This window comes from Salvia splendens, chromosome 8 (genome assembly GCF_004379255.2).
Source record: "Salvia splendens isolate huo1 chromosome 8, SspV2, whole genome shotgun sequence".
NCBI classification, from domain to species: Eukaryota; Viridiplantae; Streptophyta; class Magnoliopsida; order Lamiales; family Lamiaceae; genus Salvia; species Salvia splendens.
Window position 1 is genome coordinate 7207269 of NC_056039.1, and position 23213 is coordinate 7230481.

The 23213-nt window shown below is 36.1% G+C and overlaps 4 protein-coding genes and 2 long non-coding RNA genes across 8 annotated transcripts; 5 read left to right on the forward strand and 1 right to left on the reverse strand.

The window, feature by feature from the left end:
* The first annotated feature begins 639 nt into the window (after positions 1–639).
* On the forward strand, positions 640–1930 carry LOC121744474. The gene is made up of 3 exons (XR_006038620.1): positions 640–659; positions 737–812; positions 1892–1930. It is a non-coding gene; the product is annotated as an uncharacterized LOC121744474 (long non-coding RNA).
* A 1705-nt stretch (positions 1931–3635) lies between these two features.
* LOC121744138 (egg cell-secreted protein 1.1-like) lies at positions 3636–4472 on the forward strand. The gene has a single exon (XM_042137579.1). The coding sequence runs from the start codon at positions 3876–3878 to the stop codon at positions 4257–4259; it is 384 nt and encodes a 127-aa protein (XP_041993513.1). The 5' UTR covers positions 3636–3875; the 3' UTR covers positions 4260–4472.
* A 4286-nt stretch (positions 4473–8758) lies between these two features.
* On the forward strand, positions 8759–9834 carry LOC121743484 (glutaredoxin-C13-like). Its single transcript, XM_042136787.1, has one exon. The coding sequence runs from the start codon at positions 9283–9285 to the stop codon at positions 9598–9600; it is 318 nt and encodes a 105-aa protein (XP_041992721.1). The 5' UTR covers positions 8759–9282; the 3' UTR covers positions 9601–9834.
* A 6327-nt stretch (positions 9835–16161) lies between these two features.
* LOC121745271 (zinc finger protein CONSTANS-LIKE 13-like) lies at positions 16162–18456 on the forward strand. The gene is made up of 4 exons (XM_042139102.1): positions 16162–16837; positions 17229–17432; positions 17615–17895; positions 18027–18456. The coding sequence occupies exons 1-4, from the start codon at positions 16313–16315 to the stop codon at positions 18115–18117; spliced, it is 1101 nt and encodes a 366-aa protein (XP_041995036.1). The 5' UTR covers positions 16162–16312; the 3' UTR covers positions 18118–18456.
* Positions 18457–21752: 3296 nt separating this feature from the next.
* LOC121743670 lies at positions 21753–22477 on the reverse strand. Its single transcript, XR_006038318.1, has 3 exons — positions 22336–22477; positions 22181–22262; positions 21753–22028 (listed from the first exon to the last, which is right to left on the reverse strand). It is a non-coding gene; the product is annotated as an uncharacterized LOC121743670 (long non-coding RNA).
* LOC121743668 lies at positions 21833–22781 on the forward strand. Of its 3 annotated transcripts, XR_006038316.1 has the most exons (4): positions 21916–22055; positions 22142–22304; positions 22380–22466; positions 22590–22781. XR_006038316.1 is itself a non-coding variant. In XM_042137000.1 (3 exons), exons 1-3 carry the CDS (start codon positions 21833–21835, stop codon positions 22696–22698), a joined length of 495 nt encoding a protein of 164 aa, XP_041992934.1. In that variant the 3' UTR covers positions 22699–22781. The 3 variants fall into 3 exon arrangements, 1 of the variants encoding a protein (XP_041992934.1); XM_042137000.1 differs by lacking the exon at positions 22380–22466 and having other exon boundaries at positions 21833–22055; XR_006038317.1 differs by having other exon boundaries at positions 22142–22466.
* Positions 22782–23213: the final 432 nt, after the last annotated feature.

Consider the following 23213-nt stretch of genomic DNA (forward strand, 5'->3'; position numbering starts at 1 on the left):
TTGGTTGTTCTTCTTTTATAGAGACATCCTTGAATGTTTTATGTTTCACTTTCGATGTGGGACAAAGTCATTCTTGGTTGCTTCCCTTTTATAGAGACAACCTTGAATGTTTTATGTTTCACTTTCGATGTGGGACAAAGTCATTCTTGGTTGTTCTTCTTTTATAGAAACATCCTTGAATGTTTTATGTTTCACTTTCGATGTGGGACAAAGTCATTCTTGGTTGCTTCCCTTTTATAGAGACAACCTTGAATGTTTTATGTTTCACTTTCGATGTGGGACAAAGTCATTCTTGGTTGTTCTTCTTTTATAGAGACATCCTTGAATGTTTTATGTTTCACTTTCGATGTGGGACAAAGTCATTCTTGGTTGTTTCTCTTTTATAGAGACAACCTTGAATGTTTTATGTTCCACTTTCGATGTGGGACAAAGTCATTCTTGGTTGCTTCTCTTTTATAGAGACAACCTTGAATGTTTTATGTTTCACTTTTGATGTGGGATAAAATCATTCTTGGTTTTTCTTCTTTTATAGAGACATCCTTGAATGTTTTATGTTTCACTTTCGATGTGGGACAAAATAGAAAACTATCTACTCTCTCAATCTCTCCCTCTCACCATCGCTCGTTCTCTCTCCTCTCTCGCAATTGTTCTCAACACCGGTAAGGTTTCTCTCTTTCTCCCTCTCGGTTCTCTTTTTCCACTCACTCCCTCTCATCGTTTTCTTGGATTCGTCAAGGTGTTACTCTCTCTCGTACCGAATTGGAGTCGGAGTAGGGAAGGCTTTCGAACTACATTTGAACTCTCCGGGAAAGGTAACCCAAGACCCTAACTCATGCCAATTTCGAAAACACATGCATTTAGGACGAATTTGGAAGGTTTTAGATGCTGAATAGGTTTTGTGGCTTTGTGTTTGTGTTGAGGATGTTTTTGGTAGTGACTGACAGTGGGTCCGACCCCTTTTTGACTGATCAAACGATCTCCTTTTGGTACGAAATTTTAACTGTATAAACTTGGGTGTGTCTTCTGTGTGGTGTGTAAATTTCAGCTTCATTGGACGTCGGATGATTTTATAATGATTTTTGTAAGTAAACTGCGCAGTTCTGCGAGATGTACGTTTCTGGGTGATGTGTTTTTGTGCAATGGGTGTGAATCTGGGTGTTTTGATATTGTGATGTATGTGGGTGTGATTGGCCAGGGGATGGCTCGGAGGAATTAGCTTTTGGTTCGGGTGGTTTGTGTGTGTTGGCCGAGAGACTTAGGGTTTGGCCTAGGGTGGTGTAGTGGAGAGTCTTGGAGGTTTGATCTCATGTTTTCGGGTGTGTTTTGGGATGTAGAATGTGTGGTGTGAGTGTCGTATAAGGTTTGAGAATCGTTGGTTGGGGGAAAACTGGTGTGCACTTGATCGGGCCAGCGGCCGAGACGCCGAGCCAGATGCCGAGACAGGTGCCGAGCCAGTGCCGAGACAGGTGCCGAGCCAGGGCCGAGCCAGACGCCGAGACATGTGCCGAGCCAGGCGGCCGAGACGGTCGGCCGAGGTGCCGAGCCAGGCGGCCGAGACGGTCGGCCGAGGTGCCGAGCCAGGCCGAGACACCGAGCCTTTTTCCGAACCTTTTCCGAGCCAAGTGAGCCGTTTGCACAAGGAGGGTATACCGGGAGTACGAGTGTTTCGGGTGTGTGTCGTGTGCGCGTCGTGGGTGCGTGGTATGCGTGTCGGGTGCGTGCGTGGTGTGTTTCGGACGTGTGATGTTGTGTGATTGACTTATAAGATGTTGTTAAGTGTGTGTACGTGTAACGTGCTAGATGTTGAAGTCATCCACGTAGGAATCATGCATTGTCGTTTAAACCTCGTCTTTCCTGACTCTAATCATGACATTTATTTATCTTTCAAAAGGGTGATCTTTTACGAGGAAATTGTGGTTGAAGAAGGGAACTATTTAAAAGCTAAGCAATTGAGGTGGGCTTTTCTACCCTACTATTTTGTGGGTTATCTTTAATGCGGACTCTGTTCCGGAAATGTTTATGGAGGTGAACTGTTTGTCTTGCCAACCGTTTTGCTTTGAAACCTATCTGAAGTGGTTTACCACATATGTTTAATCGAATTCGGGTCTGTAGGGCTGCGAACCCTCAGGCTAGTGTACACGAGACCGGGAGCCATCTGAGAGCAAGTTGGCCGGTCTAGTTGACCTGGGGTGTGGCCACGCCCCTTGTCACCCGTTGGATCAGATAGTGTATGATGGTGGGAATAAGGGTGGCAATATCAGAAAATGACTGCGCAGTCGAATTTATGAAATATGTTTTAGTGTACTTGGGTTATTTTCTTTACACTTAAAACCCCAAGGTTACACTGTTATGGCATGACAAACTATGATTTTGGCGTGTGTCCACTGAGTGAAATAGGTACTCAGCCCTGCATGTTGTTTTCTTAATGTGCAGGTTGAGCGACGATGGGGATGACGGATGTTGAGCAATTAAAGCCAAAATTGTGTCTTTACTTTGCCTTTTGGATGGTGTCGTGTCGTCATACCCGGCATTATCTATCTCTTGGTCTTTTCCGCTGCTTTGTAATCCGATACAATGTTTTTATTTAAACTCTGATTACTTTAACTTTAGTAATGTCGTCACAGTACAATGTTTTGAAGTGAACTTCCTTTTATTAAATGTTTTCGGGTCAAGTATTCTTGTTCTCCCCCTTTCTTCCCCGCTTCTTTATTCCTCCCCTAGTCGCGGTCCACCGTACTTCCTATCCTTAGGAAATGCGGGCGTGACAAAAACATTCAAGGATGTCCATATAAAATTGTATTTTAAATTATGTCATTTTTATTTTTTTAAGATTTTAATTATGTTTTTTTAAAATTTTAAGTTGTATTTTTATTTTATGTTGTAATGTTGTTTTAATTTTAATTAATTGTGTTTGTTTAAATTGAATTGGATTGGAAAAAAAAATAAAAAATGAAATTGAATGAATAGTAATTAAGGGACGGAGCGTTGCAGGTTCCGTCCCATAGTTAAGTAATGGAGGAAAAAAGGACAGTGGGGCCCTCAAATAGTGGTCAAATAGTAGTTAAGGGACGGTATAGAGACATCGTAGTGGATGGTCTTATAACTTAAGATGTAAGACGTAGTGGAAGATCAAAGGATTGCGTTTTCGCCATATTAACTGTAGGCTGTAGCAATTGGCATGAAACGCCTCAATTAAAGTTTGTGAATTGTGATTTTTTTTCTCCTATGCTAGTTTAAAAACCAGAGAACCTATCGTTTGAATAAAAAAGTTAACAACGAAGGTTGATGTCAACTGGAGTTGGGGTCTATCCTAGACTTCTAATTTTCAATTTGATCAAAGATGCATAGTACTTAATTTGCGTAATTGACCAAAATTGTGTATCAGTCGATCATTTTAATAAGGAGTATATTGTTTTCCATCGATCTCAAATAATTAATTCACAATTGAAATAATAAAATAAACAAATTTTAAATACAATAAATATGAGAAAGATATTAACTCACATTTTATTATAAAAGTAATATATAAAAAGTAATACCCACATTCCACTAACTTTTACAATTCACTTTTTGAGTATGCCAATGTTTATTTCGTGGCCAAATAAATTTCAGCAGTGCAGTAGTACCATCAGAAACTCACGGAATTCCCTTAAACATGAATTAAAGTAGTTAATGATGGGCAGGTTAAGTGAGAGTTGATCAGTTACAAAAACTCGCCGAATTCCCAACCTTTTCTTCTTCTTCTTCTTCCCAGTCCCATTAATTCATTATACCACTTGCAACTTCTCGTCCCCTATAAATTTCCCGACTTGTCGATTTCATACATCATCACACAATTAATCCTAGCTCTCAACACCAAATTAAAAATCAACACAATGGCTTTCCCCACGAAGCTCGTCGCAGTTCTCCTGGCAGCTATGGTAGCGTCGTCCTCAGCAAGAAACCTGGAGTCGAGATTGAGCCTGGCAGCGCGGCTGAAAGTGGCGGAAGAGGGGCCGAGCACTTGCTGGGACGCGTTGTTGGAGCTCCAATCTTGCAGCGGAGAAATGGTGATGTTCTTCCTCAACGGGGAGACTCAGCTCGGGGAAAACTGCTGCAGTGCCATCAAAGTCATAGAGCGCCAGTGCTGGCCCTCCATGCTCGGAACCCTCGGCATTACTGCCGAAGAAAGCAACGTTCTCCGCGGCTACTGTGATGCCGCTCCTCCGCCTGCATCCACCCTCGAAAAATGCTATAACTTCCCACGCTTGCAACACTAAGTGTAATCAAAATCTAAATAATATGCATCTTTATTAGCAATATTGCTCAAAATAATTAAATAAACGAATTATATTGCTCAAATCTTGTACTCCTCTGGTAAAACTGTTTTTCTTCGTTTTAAGTTTTAACATGCCATATTAGAAGATATAAAAGACCTAAATACAACAAAACAAATGTGATGATTTCAGAAAAATGGTGTACAATACTTCTAAAAGGACAAAAAATATATATATAACCAATGATTGCATTATTATAGGCTCACTTTAAAGGCCCAAAAAGATTTGAAAGATGCAAGAATACCAAAAGCCTTTTTATTTGGTGTAATATAGTAACTAACATTGTCCATTTATTGGTTCACAGGTTGTTTAGTCACACCATTTTTTTTTAATCTTGAAAACAAATTATAATGAGATTAATTTTGCACCTTCATAGCACATGATCTAGCTAGGCTTTTGGATACATATTGTGTTGTCTAATTTGGAATACTACATAGTTCTTTTTTTATTTTAAAACAAAAAATTTGCACCTTCGTATTTCTTGGCAATTGGCATAATATCAATGTGACAATATACGGTGTCAGATCAATTCTTTTCGCATCAACCTCTTTTGATTTGTACCACACATATAGTTAAAAAGCAAAAAACATAAACATAAACAATAAAAGAAGAAAAGAGAAAGCTCATTATAACACGGAAAAGTTGGATTTCGTAACATGTCTTGTTAGTTCTTATGATGAGACTAATCAAATTCCTTATATTTGGTGCTGATCACATATGTAATAATCGAAGATCGACTTAAAAGAGATCACTACCCCACACGCAGATGAGACTATTACATCCAAGGACGGATCCCGGTGGGTATGAGGGTCGACCGGCCCCACTGCCCCGGCAAGGGGCATAATTTCGTCATAACGTGCTAGATGTTGAAAAATATATATATATGTCGACATAAAATATAACTAGCTAGTACGTTTAAATTTTATATATGTAAGCAGGTATATAGTTTAATTCTTCTAATAGGATGATACAATATTCCATGTAAAAATGAATGCATAACTCACACATGTCTCCTCTCATCACTGCAAAGATGAAGCAAAATTCCCCAATTTCAATATCACATTAAGACAAAGATATTCGTGTATATCATTATCAAGGCTTATAAGCACAATCAATCTATTCGGTTTATACTTTTGCTAACATCCCATTTCAATCAGACAGCAATCGCCAACTTGTTTTTGAATCATTTTGAAACTCACACTTCATTATCTATTAATCATATGGTCATGGAAATTTTATCTTTAAGAAAATTTATTTTTTTGTGAAATGAAAAAGGAATAATATATGTACATGAAGATTATATTCTGCAACAATGACACCATAGCTAGCCATGTGCAAAGCTAGAGTGTTGCACATATAAAACGAATGAATAAATGTCCCCACAAAATTCCTCCACGTCCTAGAATTGAGGAACTTGCATGTTGAAATGGCACTTAAAAAATGTGTATATACTTTGAGAAAATATCGCAACTTGGAAAACAACGTATATATATGTCATTCCTCAAGCTGCAAAACTAGTTATCCATGTCACGAATTATATACAATTGTTATGCACGAAGAAATTTATTACCTTGATTCCAAAAATTACTCCTTTTTTTATTGAGTTTTACATCACTTTTTACCACATCTTTTCTTCTTCTATTTACACCCATTTTTATTCATCCATGTCTCATCTCTTATTTGTTTTATTCCTCGCTTATTTCTATTTAATTATTATATGAATACGCAATTTAATTCAAAATTTAAAATTCATCAAAAATTAAATTACAATTTGTCATTTTTTTAATTAAATAAACATTTTTTTGAATTAAAAAATAATTTACAATTCGTCAAAAAAACGAAGCTCACTCACACGCCCAGAGAGTATATATGATGTACGCACTCTTCCTATGAGTGTTTATGGAGGGTTGATTCGCCTTGTTTCCCATATTGGCGAGCGATGCTCGCCCAACACCGCACCTCCATCCGCAATGCGTCCATCAGCCGCTGCATCTCACATGGATGAGTCTCCACCCATTGTGGTCGATCGATGCTCTAAGTCTCGAGAACTATATATTTGACTAATCTTTTTTGGGTTTTATTAATTACTTTAGGTTCTCAAATTTAATTTGTTTACTCTGTTTTGTAGTACTCCCTTCGTTTTTCAAAAATAGCAACTATTTCTATTTTGGGCTATTCCTTAAAAATAAAAACTTTAGAATATTTCTATTTTAGGACATGGACCCCCAAATCTACTAACTCTAGTTTCACTACTTTTTCTCTCATTCTCTCTTACTGTACTCATTTTTCTTTTTCTCTCTCTTATATTATCAATTTTTCTCACTTGCTTTACCAATGTGCATTAAAACCCGTACCGTTTCAAATGTTTCTATTTTTTGAATACGAGGGAGTAGTAATTAACAATATTTGTCCCAGTTTCAAATGCATGATCATTAGTATTTTTTGGTTGTTTAGTTGTATTTCTAAATAAATGTATATTCGCTCTCTATTAATTTTTAACACTGTTTACAGTAAATGGCTAAGGATCCGTTTCCTATGGCAAATAAATATGACCTTAATCATATATGTGTTCTTATTCCGTTTTATCTTATCTATCTTTTCTACCAAATTGCCTAAATTGTTGTACAACCCTAATTTCACCTAATATTTCCATCTTGATATAATACCCAAGAATCCAAAAATGAAAATAATTAGTACTCGAGAAATGAATGTAAAATCTAGCACCCACAAATGAAAATATTAATTACTACATGAAATTTATTACCAACACAATGTGGCAGTTGCCACCTTCCCCAGCTCAACATACATACACTTTGTAGGCTTTCACTATACACTGATGTGTAGTCGATTGAAAACACCATTACTAGATTCGTGATACCATACCAACATGTAACATCAATTTCATTTCAAGAATCGCATTTGCTTAGTTTGACCTAAACCCATATTATGACATCGATGACAAGATATTACTAAACCAAAAGAGACAGACAACATGCAAAATCTTAGAAAATGTTAATTCAAGAACATATAGATTATAGTGTGTATAGATAGATGTATTAGTAGTACTACTTAAGAAAAGTAGAATACAAACAGTATGTACGAACTACACAAGTTGGTGGTCGCAACTCCAAGATTCACCACCGAAAGCCCTTCATATATTCTCAATCGATCTTTCTTTCAATACAGAATATAAATTTGATTTTACCCCACAAATTAAAGGATATGATTGCAACAAACAATTTTGGTGAAAATCGACCACCAGAAACATACGATTTCCTTACATGATTCTCATTCTTCGATCTTGATCTCCAATTCTATTACAGTATTTTTTTTGTAACAAGAGAAGATCACGTGCACCTTCAGCGGTCAGTAGAGGCTCAACGTGTTTACAAGGGAGCCCATCCTACAAGATTCTTGAGATTATATTCTTGATCAGCCAGCAATTTTTCTTTAATTGTTTTGTTTTTAATGATAATTTAATGAGAAAATTCTGCATACCATTAGACCGTGGTCAAAAATATGTCCCCATTTCCACAGAATTTTATTCAAAAGTGTGAGAGAAAAAGATATAAAGATCTAAATATCGTGATGTTCAACTTGAGTGAACAGAAATATTTCTTATCTTGAAAAAGTGATCTTTTGATCTACGGATTATAATTTGTCATCCAAAGAGGGAATCTCATATTCCGGAACAATATTCCATCTCTTATTCCAACAATATCAGTTCATGTAATGTGTAGTATCAAAGTGCACATATTGTTAGGGAATCAACAACTGTTACCGTTGGTGGCAGAGCGCGTTGAGGGTGCTCTGATGTAACGGAAGACACGAGGTGAAGGGGCGAGGGGAGGAACGTTCCGCCCCCGACCAATTAATTAGGGCTTGTCGTGAAGCCCACTTGTGGGCGTGCCAGTGAGCTTCTTTATAAGCATTTTTAATTATTTATTTTTAAAAATTAGAAAAATTAATTTTAAATTTAAAGGTTTTTACATTATTCAAATACTCCATTGGTCCCATAAAAGTATGCATTTTTAGTTGAGCACTAATTTTAATGTAAAATTAGTAATGTAAGATAAAGATAAAAAAAAATAAGTAAATAAATTAAAGAACTATTGTTAGTTTCCAAAATGTGCATACTCTGTGAGACGGACTAAAAAGGAAAGAGTGCATACTCTTGTAGGACGGAGGGAGTATATTTGTCACCCAATGAATTTCTATCCACTTTTTTATTTTCTTCATTTTCTTCCAATACTTTTTATTCTCATCTATAAATACCCGATTCAATAAACATTTCCTTTTACACTCGATTCAAAAAACTGGAAGCACACTAGCTAAGGAATGAACGATTTAAGAAACCTTGTGTCATTGTAGATGACCTTATACACAAGATTAAAAAAAAGAACAAAATAACATATGTGGTTCGGCCAAAATTAATCTACTTAGAGTTCCTCGATTGGGCTCCAAAACAAAAGAGATTTGGGCAAGGAAACCCTCGCTCGAATTACATACTATATTAATACTACTTTCGATGCAGGTTTTAAGAAATGTAATGGAAAATAGGTTGAAAAAATTAGTAAAATGTGGGAGGCACGTAACCTATTCATTGGCTCTAGAGAGGGGGGCACGTGGCGAGATAATTGTGGCACCAGTACTCCCGGCCCACGAACATCGCGGCTCACGATGGTCCTGTTCCAGGGGAACGGGCCAGGTCATCCACGTTTCAGATGCCCTTAGATTCCATAATTAATCGAAGTGTCAAAGTAATGCAAAAATCAACCAACTTTGGAATGTTCTTGGTGGAAAATGTAACCGTATAAGCCCCCTCTCTCTCTTACAAGCTCATAGGCGCTGGTCTTCATTTATAAATAGAGCCGCAAAACAGATCCACTTCATGCCCACAATTTCCATCCCGCATAGGAAATTGTGAAAGTAACCTTAAACAAATCGAAAAAGAAACCCTAGTTCAATGGAAAAGATAGGGAAAGTGGCGTCGGAGAATGGGGTGGTGATCTTCAGCAAGAGCACGTGCTGCTTGTGCTACGCGGTGCAGATCCTGTTCCGGGACCTCGGGGTGCAGGCGGTGGTGCACGAGATAGACCACGACCCGGACGGGAAGGAGATCGAGAAGGCGCTGACGCGGCTGGGATGCAACGGGCCCGTGCCGGCGGTCTACATCGGCGGCAAGCTCATGGGGTCCACCAACGAGGTGATGTCGCTCCACCTCAGCGGCTCCCTCCTCCAGCTCATCAGGCCTTATCAGCAGACCTTGTCCTCCCATGATTAATCATTCCCTGAAAATTAAGTATGTTTCTGTTTGGTATGTACTATTTCAATGTGTGTGTAATGTTGTAGTGCTGAGAATAAGACTTGGTGTGATTAGGGCAACAAATTAAATAGCTTTCGATTTAGCTGATTAGCTATCATGGCTATTAACTTATTGCTTTCTTTCAAGAATATTATATTGTTGTTGTTCTATTTGCTTTTTGTATATTAAATGAAGATTAATTACTTTGATCTATCTTGGCTTCAAGGGTTATCTTGTTTAAACCGCCCTTTCAAACACCCAGAGAGTGAATTATAGTATACTCCGAAAATCCTACTTTTTTATATTTTATGGATAAAATAGATATTTATTTCCATAACGGTTTTACCGTATATCGTACCATACTTCGGTATACTACAATAACAATATCAAAAATTAATAATACCGAATTTTGCTGTATACTGGATTGCGTTATACCGAAAAAATTCAGTATGGTATCGGTATGATATTTTTCATATCATAGTTTTCGGTACGGTATACCATACCAACCTGGCAACCCACCCCTAAGAGTGTCCAATGTCTTCTTACAAGTAAAATTGATTTCTCCACTAGATTACAGTACTATGTATAATGTTATGTATATATGTTGATCTATATACGTGAAGATCATCCCAGCCACTATATAGCATGTTACACCAAATCAAGGTTGTAATTATTATTAAGAAACTCAAGGACAAAACATTTTATATACTACGAGACCAAGTTAAAACGACACTTAATTTTGCCAGCAGACCGTGTATGAAGATTGTATTTTCCACCTAGTGCAAGCTTCCCAAATAACTTTGATAGCAATTGGCAAAGCATTGTTGTTTACTATTATTGCCATCGGACGTAACAAAGAACCTTGACACGGAAACATGAAGTCAAATTCATGTTGGCAAATGAAAAATAAATAAATAAATACAACAATATCTCACATTGGTGTAAAAGAGAAAATTGTAACCACTATATATGTCTAATGGGCCACACAAATCTTCGCCAAGTGGCATATCCTCATGTGTATTCCACGCAAATCGCACTCTTACACGCACTTTGCGCTTATCCCATACAACAATATGGCGGTTTAAGTCGAATTTGTGCATTGTTGTGTGCAGGGAGTGTTCCACTGATAACTTTTTTAAACTGGGAACTTTAAGAACTGAAATCCATATCAGCTTTTGGATACTAGTATCTCAAAATATAGTTAGTAGTTACTGATATTGAGTCAGAAATTGATAATCATGGATTAGCGATTTGGTATTTTTTTTATGCCAAGTGATATCAATATATTTGCTAATTGATAATAATTTTGTGTTTTAAGTTTAAGAAAAGTTATGTCATGATCCATCCTCATAGTGTGCAATATATATGCTTGTTAAGTTATAATTTGAACATCATAATAATTTCACTCTTTAGTCTATATATGTGTTGGCACCATATATGTTTTATCATGCTATCCGTTAGAAAAATATACGACTGCATGCCTAGAAACAAAATATAAGTATGCTAGTACATATTGAGGCTAAAATAAGCATTATAGTAAATTAATTGTGTGAGTGTGCGCTTGAGGGAGAGTGAATACGAAACATCAATATATTTGCCAGGAAAGAAAGGGACAATGCTATGCTTTCCACTTTATCAAATTCCTTGTCCATTTCTATTTACTCCATTTGCATAAAGTTGTAACAAAAGAAAAAAAAATGCTCCACTTTAGTATAAGAATCCATGGATTCAACCACTATATTTTAGATAAGGAAAGGCATGGAATTCCCTTAACTTTTCCCATATATATTGTTTCTTTTTTGGAATCATCTTATTTTATTTACGTATATCAAATTAGTCATTGAAATGATATAGTAGTACTACGTACGTAGCACATACCTCAACGTCAAAATTTTATAATCTTGGACCATTTTGATTTAGAATTCGCATATATGTCATGGACCAATATTTCACTGTTGGTATTTTGAATTAAATTTGTAACAATTGTTTATAGTTTTAGGAGAAATATATTTATAGTAAAAGAAGTAAAAGAGGCCGTTTCACAATTTTTCTCCGCCTACCCTCATATGTAACAAAATGAGTAGCTTGGGAGTAGTGATTTTTTTGCTTTTTCGAGAAGGAAAATGTATATGTTATTTCAAATCTGACAAGACAATATCTAAAAGCCAAATATGAAACTTCAACTTTTACATCTTAAAAAAATATCAATAAGCTCAATCACATGTTATGTAGCATGTTGGAAAGCATCAAAGATCTTGTCATAGAGGGGAATCACTTCGATCATATAAGATCTAGTAATGAATGGCGAAGACCAAAAGGTTAAATACGAATCTCAATTTTCTTCTCAAACCTAAAAAATGATGCGTTTTGATCACGTTTTAATTTTGAGTTTGATGCATTGGTTGTTTAATTTTATTAAAAGATTAATTAGGCCCTCTAACATTTCAACAATAACGTACACGTGTATTTCATTTACTTTCCATACTAATTTCAATCAAAACTGTTGCTCGGTTTATCGTAGTAAAGTTTAATTTGAGGTCATAGTTCTATTAGGTCATCATGACATAAGCCTCTTCTCATTCTTCTACCCATACCATCAATCATTTTTCTCTACTAGTTATATCTCCTACATTAATTTGTCCTATTCATTCTTTTAACTTTCGAATAATTACTTTCTCTGTTCCATAGCAATAGACTCATTTTGCCATTTTGATACGTTCCATAGTAATAGAGTCATTTCCCTTTTTAGTAAAAATCAACACATTTCTCCACTCCTACTTTACTTTCTCTTACTTTATTCTCTCTTCATCTCTCTATCTTTTTCATTTTCCACTTAATTCTCCCTTTACTTAAATCACCTAACACAATTTTTTTAATCTCCATGCTGAAAAGAAACGCATCCATTACTATAGAACGAATGGAGTATAAAATTCAAATACAATCGAAAAATATATAATGAAATTACTTTATTAGAAACATTCAAAGCTCTACAAATATTAAAAAATTTAATGTCCTAAAAATAGAAAATTACTTCTTCGATCTTAAGTTGGCGTGGAGACTATGATGATGTAGTTGTGCATTTCACGTTCCATCTCAACATCGACAATGTATTCTCCTTCATCAGTCCCTTCAATTGGTGTGGGTGGTTCGTGTTAAGATCTGTCGGATCCTTCACTCTCGCTTTGGTTCTCTTCGGCGCACCACTTGCAGCCTCGACCCCACTGCTGAATTTGGGACTCTTCTGAAAAAGTGTCCAGATGTCCTCGAACTTGTTGTCGTGAATAAGTGTATAAAAACAACATCTGCTTTGGCTTCCCCATTCCAACCTCTATAATGAACAAAGTTGTCCATCTCATCTTGCTCATTCCGGTTGAATGGGAAAGCGTCGTTACAATCCATCGGAATAAAATGAAAGTAAATTTGGATTGAAATAAAAGTGAAATGGATTATATGTATAGGGTTTGAATTTAAAACACCGATGAGCCTTGAAATGAGAGAGAGTCCGAGAGGGGGATTTAGGAGATGGTGAGGCCGGCCGTCGCACCCAATGAGAGAGACACCGGTTTCCTATCTAGATTGAGAGGAGAACGCTAGGGTTCTGATTTAGAGCCGATCCCCAACACACACCCCTTCCTCCTCCCTTTAATTTGGGGCCGATATTTATTGTGGAGTGGGCTCAATTTAATGATTTGGTTAATGGGCTAGCTTAAGTTGTGGGCTCAATATTCCTAGTTAAGTTTTGGGCTAGTGTTAGTTAATAAGTAGACCTGATGGGCTTATTTGCGTAAGTTATGTATTTAATACTATCCATTTGTGCTGGGCTCTCTAAAACAAATGATTTAATATTGGATTTTAGGTAACTAAACCTCCGGGTTTAATTAAATCGCACGTAATTAAATCCTTTTGATTGTTATGGTTATGACTTGAGACTGAGTTGGGTTGTTTCTTTTAGTGCAGGCTTCCAATCTCTGTTCAAATTATGGCATCAAATATGCAATTCTGTGATGATGTAATACATTGTCCATTTGTCCTTGTTTACTCTGGAGACAAAATACAAACTTGCTTAATATGGAGTAATTAATTAATATTATATAATGTACATATATATCACATGTGATGGAATTTCTATATCACACATAGACGGAATTGCCACCATATTAGACGTGGGAAAATATCCACACATAGACATAATTGAATTCAAAACTGTTGGAGTCTCAATTTCATAATTCAAACTAGGTCTGAACGGACTGGATCTCTTTTTCTATCATGCGTATTTTAACTTACCTCTCTTTTGTCGTGATGTGGGGATTACTAGCAATTTCGTAGCAGGTCCTACACTTAAATTCTATCGGCTTCTGGTATGTTCATTAATAAATATCTCTGCTAGAAAATGATTTGCAACTGATATTATCAGATATGTGGAGTCCAAAAATCCAACATTAGTCGTTTTCGGAGACAAACAAAAGTCCAATAGTTAAATCTTTGCGTGTGCCAATAAAATCATTACAAGGTTGTCTAAAGCATACATAGTGATGAATCAATATATTTTATCATTTTCACTATTATTTGATTCTTTTCATATGAACTCGTCTAGATCATATGTAATTTTCTATGGTTAAATTTCATTGATAGAGCTGGAAAAATTCATGCAATGAAGATCTTGCGTTAGAAATTTGCTGGGTGCACAATATTTTTACAAAAACGACATAAAACAATACTAAATGTAAGAAGGTAAGAGCATCCACAACCGTGCTCTTGCCAGCGGCACGGTTGTGGGCTCCCTCCCGGTCACGATGGATGTAGCGGCGAATTGATCTAGTTCGTTGAGGAGGAGGAGCGGGGGTATTCGCCGCGACATATGCGTCGTAAGCGGCACGATGTTGTTCGTAGTATTCTTGTTCTTCGCGCTCCGCTTCCGCCATAAGATGGGTGAAATTCATTTGAGGTTTTGAGTGAGAGATGAAGGTGTAGATAGTTTGTATGAGAATTATGAATGAGAGATGAATGAGAGATGATTTGAAGTGATAAATGGATGATGAATGTGTGTATTTATAGATGATTTTGGGAGGAAAAAATAAAAAAATCAAAAAAATTCAGAAAATGGGCAAAAAACGGCCATATTTTGGGATTTGGAAAATATATTTTTTATTTTTTATCATTTTTAAAAATTAAATACCGAATTTTTAATAAAAAAATTTTCAAAGGCAACGGCTATGTCGTTGCCCAATCGCGTGCCGCCACGTCGCCTACTGGCTGGCACGGACGTGCTCTTCGCAGCGAGCAGCGCCGTGCCAGCGGCACTGACGGACGGACGCCGTCCGTCCACCGCTGCGCATGCTCTAAACACCATAGTAGTACTATCATTTAACAAAAAGCGCATGCAAAAGAAATTTTGTTGGCTATACACAAAACGTAATAAATTTATATGGAGATTCGAGACTCGCCACGAACACCAAAAGTACTAAAATAGGATAGGTGCTTCAACTACAAATCTTTAATTTGTAGATTGTTTGACACGAAAAATGTATCATATTCAAACCAAAGAAAGTAAAATTACACATTAAAGAGATGTTGGTTTGTAAGAACGATTTTTCATGCATTTTCATATTGTTTCCTATTTCTAAATAAGCAAAAACACACCCTAAATATCATCCAATACATGTTACTACTAACATTTAGTAAAATTAAATATTGTATTGTAAGTAAACCAGATTTTATTGATAATTAAATTTACTTGAATATTCATTTCAAACTTGGAGAACAAGAAAGGGAAAATGGTCAAACGCATTGGTTTTTTATCTCTATAGCATTTGGAATGCGATTCTGGCAATTGACATCACCAATTACGTAATGATATTAATTCCAACAAGTACTGTTCTGATGAAACAAAAAATAAATATGATTAATTAAGTAAGCATTAATTTAACTACTTCCATGTAAACCGTGATCAATAGCCTAGTTTGTCTCAATTCACACAACTCTCTCGAAGTCTCTGTATCTCTTCATTATCTAAACAACTATTTTAAATTTATTGATACAAATATGTCTAAAGAATTTTACTTTTTGACGATTTCTCGTCTATAAATATGACGCTGTTATTATTTATTTTCAATACAATAATGGCATAGTCTTCTTTTTACAATAATGAGATAGTTAATTGAAAACCTAACGTTAATAATTGGTTTCATTATTGATTATCAATTATTTCGTGACTGCGTCTGTTAATAGTTGGATATCATATTATTGCATTAGTAAATTGAAAATAGAGTTTCTGAAAAGGGAAGCTACAAATTATTGATATATTACCTTCATTTTATCTAGATATTTTATTACAAAATCCGATACTATTAGTGTATTATAAAGTAAACTCACTCGGAATGTGGAGTAGGGCATACATAACCAAATCTTATAATATAATCAAAATACCTTTCCAGATATAACCTACCAACGAAACCAACATTTCAATTAAAAACAAATTTACCAATAACAGTAACTTAATCTTCATGAATATAAAAGTACTTGCTAGATATTATGACACGTGAAAAGCGATAAGGTTTAGTTTTGGAGTTTTCGTTAACTCTCACACAAATTCAAATTCCCACTGCTTCAATCATCAAAATTCCAGATTATGCAGCACCTCATTCATTTCTAGAAAGCAAAAAAAAAGTGGAGATATTTTAATTTTAGCGCCATGACTAAAGCAGAGCAAGACACTCACAGTCAAACCGACCGCCTCTGCGATTTCTGCAACGACTCGAAGGCGCTCCTCTACTGCCGCGCCGACTCCGCCAAGCTCTGCTTCAGCTGCGATCGCGAGGTGCACTCCACGAATCCGCTCTTCGAGAAGCACAACCGGTCGCTCCTCTGCGATTCCTGCAATTCCTCGCCCTCCTCTATCTTCTGCTGCGCCGAATCGGCTGTTCTCTGCCAGAACTGCGACTGGGAGTCCCACAACAGCTTCGGATCTATCCACGATCGGCGCCCGCTGGAGGGGTTCACCGGTTGTCCTTCCGTGAGCGAGCTGCTGGGATTTCTAGGGTTGCAGGATTTGGGGGAAAAAAAATTGGATCTCGGCGGCGGGAACGATGACGAATTTTCGGATGTGTTGGTATGGGAGACGCCGTCGGTCGTCAGCCTCAATGATTTGATCGTCGCGAATGATTATGACGATTCTGCGCCTGCTTTTCAGGCTACCAGAGTGCCTTCTTTGCCTAAGGTTTTGTTTTTGAGTTCAATTTTTTTGGCAAATTTTGATTTCTGAATTTTGTATACGCACAATTATACACGCATTGTGACGTCTATATACATAAATCTGCTCATTTCATTGCACAATTTAGGGTTTAAGGGTTTTAGTTCTGTTTAGCTTGTTTCATTTTGGTAACTAGCTTCTTATGGTTTTATGGTTGATGATGGTCTCTGCTTTGTTGTATTAATGGTGGAGATTTACTCGTAGTGATCTTTGTTATGGTGTGAATAATTGTCTTGTAGCAGATTGAATACTAATTTTTTTCCCTCTTCTTGCAAGATATCTATCTCTGATTTGCATTTACTAGTGACCTGTGTTGCGTGCTCTTGGATTTACCTTTTGAATGATGTGATTCTATCAGAACCGAAATGCATTGTGTGGTAAACACAAAGGAGAGATATTTATCCAACTTCACGAGATGGCAAAGAAGGATCCGAACTACAGTGGTTCCCTTGACTTTGAAGCCTATGCTGAAAGTACTCAGCCAGAAATAACTGCAAAATGTCTGAAGGCGAGTCCTGGCCTTGAAACTAAAGTGGAACAGCTAAATGTTCTTTCAGATGAGGTAATGAGTTAGAGTTGGTTAAATTTATGCTTTGAGGACAAATTCTTGATAATGATATTATGTTTAATTTCATTTGTTATTGGATTGCATTATTGCGACGTTCTTTATTCATGATCGGCTTTCTTCCAAAACACGTGATTAATTCAGTATGAATATAACTCCTTTTTCCTCTGATTTTGCAGCGTAGTAATGTTGATTGGTGTTTTGTTGGAGGGGTTCAAGATGAAGGCTTCCCTTCCACGTATTTTGGTGATTTCGCTGAAATGAGCCATTTGGTGCCAGACAAGGATTCAGATGCCTGTGATAGTACTGGTTTTACCAATGGTCTCCAAGAGAATCAGCCGTGTGTTCCTGGAGATTCCAAGGCCTTCCAACTGTTTCCTACTTCAGCAACGCGGGAGCTCAACAGCCAAGAACGAGACTCTGCACTATCGCGCTACAAAGAGAAGAAGAAAACTAGAAGGTAAACTTCCAGCCTCATGTCATACGATGTATGCATAAAAGCTGTATAAGTTCTCTTAAACTTCCCATGGTTGAATCTATTATAAATCGAGCTTCTTACATATTCAAGATTTGGGAATTATTGTGTGGCAGGTATGACAAGCATGTGAGATACGAATCAAGGAAGGTTCGAGCAGAAAGTAGGATGAGAATAAAGGGTCGTTTTGCAAAGATGAATCAGTAACTTATGCTCTGCAATGGTGTTTGAGTGGTTTCAATAGTGAGATTAGTCAGGCATCAAGGTTGTGCAGATTCGAACGTCTGGTGATATATGGGTCTGTATTTATTCTTTCGATTAGCTGATATATATATACTAACAGCAGTTTGTTAGGGATATATAGCTTATCTTGTCCTAGTTTGTGCTGTCAGTTACACACCTTTGTATGTTATCTTCTGGTTTGATCCAGGAATATGCATGTATATGTGTAGGTTTGTAGCATCCGAAATTAGTGATATGTAAGGTGAGGAGTATTTTTTTGCCTATAGTTTCACTGTATAAATGAGAATCTATAGTTTCACTGTATTCTTTTCTTGTCTTTATCTTATACTGATGGTATGGTATGGTATGCACATGGACAAATAGATTACGGATACAATGGGAGCTTCCATATTAGACTTGATCAGTTGCCATGGTTATCTTATCTGTTGTTCGGTTGCATTTTTTTCAAAAGTTCGTCCCCTGAAATGTATTTTGTTCCATCTCCATAATGCAAAGATTAAATTGGGAGTATCTCATAATTAACTCTCTCACCGCCATGTCAAAGACAAATTATATTATGGCTCTTCTCATATTGTATCTCTTATTGTTATCTTATACTCCCTCCGTCTTATAAAAATATGTGCACTTTCCATTTTCCTCAATCCCACAAAAATATGTGCATTCCATTTTTTAAAAAATATATCAATTTAATAATGTAGGTTCCACTATTCACTAACTCTACTTTACCATACCATTATCCCCATCTCTCTTACTTTACCATATCATTCTCCTCATCTCTCTTACTTCTCCAATTTTATCTTAATTCCCGTGTCATTTCATCCGCCCATATTTTTATGGGACGGAGGGAGTACAATAAACTGAACGCCACCATAATGTAGTACTTCCTCTGTCCAAGAAAGTTGAGTCACTTCTCTTTGGCACTCGTTTTGAAAAAATCGTAAAAAATAGTTAGAGTAGATAAATAATAAAATAAAAGTGAGAATAATGTAGATACGAGTAGTCTCTACATTATTCTCGTTGTGGGAGTACTAATATTTTAATAGTAATTGAAATAATCAAGTTAGATTTTATTTCAGCCAGTCATATAAGATTTTGTTTTATTAAAATGAGTATTTATTTATAAACCTTTGAGCATTAACAAAAAAGAAACATTATTTTGATAACATAGTAATTTTTAAAATTGAAACAGTAAAATTTTATGGGAATGACAAGAATTTAACTAAATAACACATGAAACTAAATAAATACATTTAATCATATTCCTAAATAAGATATACTACAAATTATAAAAAAATCAGGTCAGTAAACTGGGAAAAGCTAAGAATTAAGAAAAAATTAACTGCTATATCTCTCTCGGAATCAATTATTTGCATGCCCAAACGGCCGCCTGGGTCAGGAAACAGAACACCTTGCCCTTGTGCCCCTCACCCATTTGTATTTGCCTATGTATAATATATGTATAAAATAATTAAATTGTGATGCTACAGCTCAGTTGGTCTAGAGAGTGGACTAGCAACCAGATGAATTCGTGTTCGATACCCAAATCCTTCTTTTTAATGTTTTATCCCTATGCCTTATTGGATATTTTCTTAAATTTCTTTAATGCTCCATTTGGATTTTCTAATATTTGTAATTTTATTTATTTTCTGTAGTTATAGCTAATAATTTTGTACAAATAATTATATTTTGTAACTTTTTCATAATTTAAAAATAGAAATGATTTCTTTAATCTCACAAACATGTAAATGTGTCAAATAATATTATTTAAAAATCTAGAATAGAAAATAATTCATTAATCATATAAATAAATAAATATACTAATATTAGCAATAAATCTAGGGTCTTTATTGTAAAAAAATATTAGCCTTGGCTATTTCGATGTCAACGTTGTCATTGTATCTCTAGTTTCTACTACTCGACCTCTAATTATTTATCTCATTATCCTTTCTTTACACACAACTCTATATTACTTATGTTTGAGTTTTTTCCGTGTAGTTGACACTAAAAACACTCAACAAATTAAACACTACTAGTAATTTGGGCCCCCATGATTAAAATCCTGGCTCCGCCAGTTCCTCTGTATCATCAGTATTGTCACGACCGCCCTTTAGGGTTATTAAATACGGGCGATCGTGATGAAAAGAATTTAATGAAATGGACGAAAAGAATTAGGGTTTCAACACAAGTTGGACCACAATTAATATCCCAATAAATAACCAAGAGTTTGATATTATCCAACAAGAAATTCAAAATATCCATTATCCTAACAATTAAAGTTGTCGGCCCCAAATAAAACATAATTAAACGAAACGTCACAGCGGAAACGACCAAGAGAAAGAGTGACGTCATGTGTGAAGACACAACGACACTCAAGGTTCAAAGACAATTATAATCTTAAATTCACTTGCTCAACACCACCACATCCTCGTCGCCGCTCAACCTGCACATAGGGAAAACACATGCAGGGCTGAGTACTATAAAATATACTCAGTGGGCTCACGCCGAAAACATTTTTAATAAAAATATTATTTATCATGCCATACATAAGTAACCACCGGGGTTTAGCTTTTAGAAAGGCCCGAGGCACTCAAAATCATTTCCCAGACTGATCAGTCATTTTCCCATAGACGTTAGCCATATCTGCCAATACATGACTTGGAATGTGGCCACAAACCAAGCCACTAGACCGGCCAGCCCGTACGCTAGCACACGATCTACCATAGGTGTACACTAGTCCAAGTAGGGTTTGCGGCCCTACGAGGACCCGAATTCGATTTATATAACAATGGCACATAGCCATATCAGATAGGCACGTTAAAACACAAATCACGGCATGATAAATACAGTTTCATTTCCATCGATAAAATATTTAGGACGTTGTCCTTATTTAAAAGAAAGCCCACCTCGACTGCTTAATTCACAATCACTTTCCTCCCCTTGGTATCACGTTTCACTTGCGACGATTCACCTTTAACATTTGGATTGTACATAAATCAACACACATTTCAAACAAATAAATAAAAGTGCATGCATCCTAAGTCTCCAATTATTTTCTCAATCAAAATTACAATTTCTTTTCCAATTAGAAGCTTAGGTATTTCGATTAATTCCGTCGCTCATGCCCCAACAAAACAAAAAGACATATGTACTCTAAAAAAAACGTACACCGACTACCATTCCGTTTTAACAAATGAACCTCAAATATTTACATATTCCAAAATAAGGAGAAATGTGTTTGCATAAAAATTTTAAAAATAAAAGAGGCACAAAGCTCCCATTCTAGATTAAAACCTCTACTAATCACATGTGGTTAATGAAATTATGCTTCCACGTTAAATTTTCCCTTAATAATTTGGGATAACTACATGATATATAATATAGGAGATGAACTAATGAGTTCTCTTCCGTATCCCGGTCTCAATTTCTCACTCAAATTACGAATTAACATTGCTAACACAACTACAAAAGCTATAATGATTGAATCTATTTAATATTAATCATGGAAGCAACCAATTAATATTAACCGTGGAAGCAACCAATTAGGTATTGAATCATCACATAAACAACATGATCTATACACGTACTGTACACTCCCTCTCTTTACATTTTAAATCCAAGATTCACAATATTTAATTAATAAATCAATTAAACAAATAAAACAGTGGGGACAAAGAGCCCCATGCCCACACACGGCGTCCATCTCTCCCTATCACATTCTTCATCCCCAACAACTCTCTCTCCCTCTCCACTGTATTTCTCAAGAAGGGGACACCCAAAAGTTACAGAAATTAAAGCTCCGTCGCCTGTACCAAATCGACCGGTCACCGCCGCTGTGGTGTTCGCACCGTCCAGATCAGCATATCCGTTTTTATCCCCTGAGGCAGCCCCGTTTAACCCCGCAGGTAAGTTTTTAAATTTAATTTGGCGAGACAAAGTTCGATTCTTTAGTTTAGTAAGCTTCGGTTTAATCGATTAGGATTAATCACAGTTTGCGGAATGAAATCGGATTGGGTGGAAAAGAGTATACCTTTGATTGGCAGATTTTTGAAAAAAAGGAAGCAACTCGATGAATTCCTCGGCTTCTATTTCAATTGTCAGTTTCTCCTCAACTGTGATTTCAAGAATTGGTATCATGGAATTAAAATATGGAGGTTCGTATTCATGGGATTGTGAAGAAATTACCTTTGTTGGATAGACATCTCACGGTTTCTCTCTTTTTTTTTCAGATTTTTGGTAGAATAAAGAAACTGATTTGTGAAAGGAATATTATAGAGAGAGGGTGATTTGGTTTAGATGTGGGAGAGATTTATGAGGTGAGGGGAGGATGGAACGGTTTTTAATCGTGGAAAATAGGAGTGGATTCGAATTCCCATCCCTTTTTTTTTTATTTTACATGATTTTGGTTTAATTTGGATTTGTTTGGTATTTATTTGCAGATCACTGAGGAGGAATATCCTTTCACGGAGGAGGATAATCTTTATAGAATCTCAAATTAAATTTGACTTGGTGACCAAGTCAACCGGAAGAGAATTTGATTTGGTTTAATTCACGACCCCTTTGTATTTTCTTTAAATTATACAGTTCACAATTCATTTATCACGGACTAGACTTTTATATTATTTGTCCAATTATTCGATCCAGTACGCAAATTAAGTTCAATAAATATATTCCTCACGGAAAGGAATTATTTAAATTCGCGTAATATTTTATTTCACAACTTCTAGTACACCAACAATTAATTCACCAACAATTAATTCGCCGACAAACAATTCACGGACTACGCAAAATTAAAAGCATAAGTAATTTAGGGTTCACAAATTAGGTTTAGAAAAACGGGGCGTTACAAGTATAGTCGAAGTTGACATAGTATCGTTGTCTTTTATATACACCTTTTGGGCTTTATTTAGTGATTGATGGGCTTTTAGATGAGTTTTTTGTGAGTTTCCTTAAAAGAAATACCGCTCATCTTATTTCGGTCAAATATTAAGGGGTATGAAGGAAGAGAATATTCTGGTTTGATTGATTTTAATTGCAATGTATAAAGGCCAATGCATGTTTTC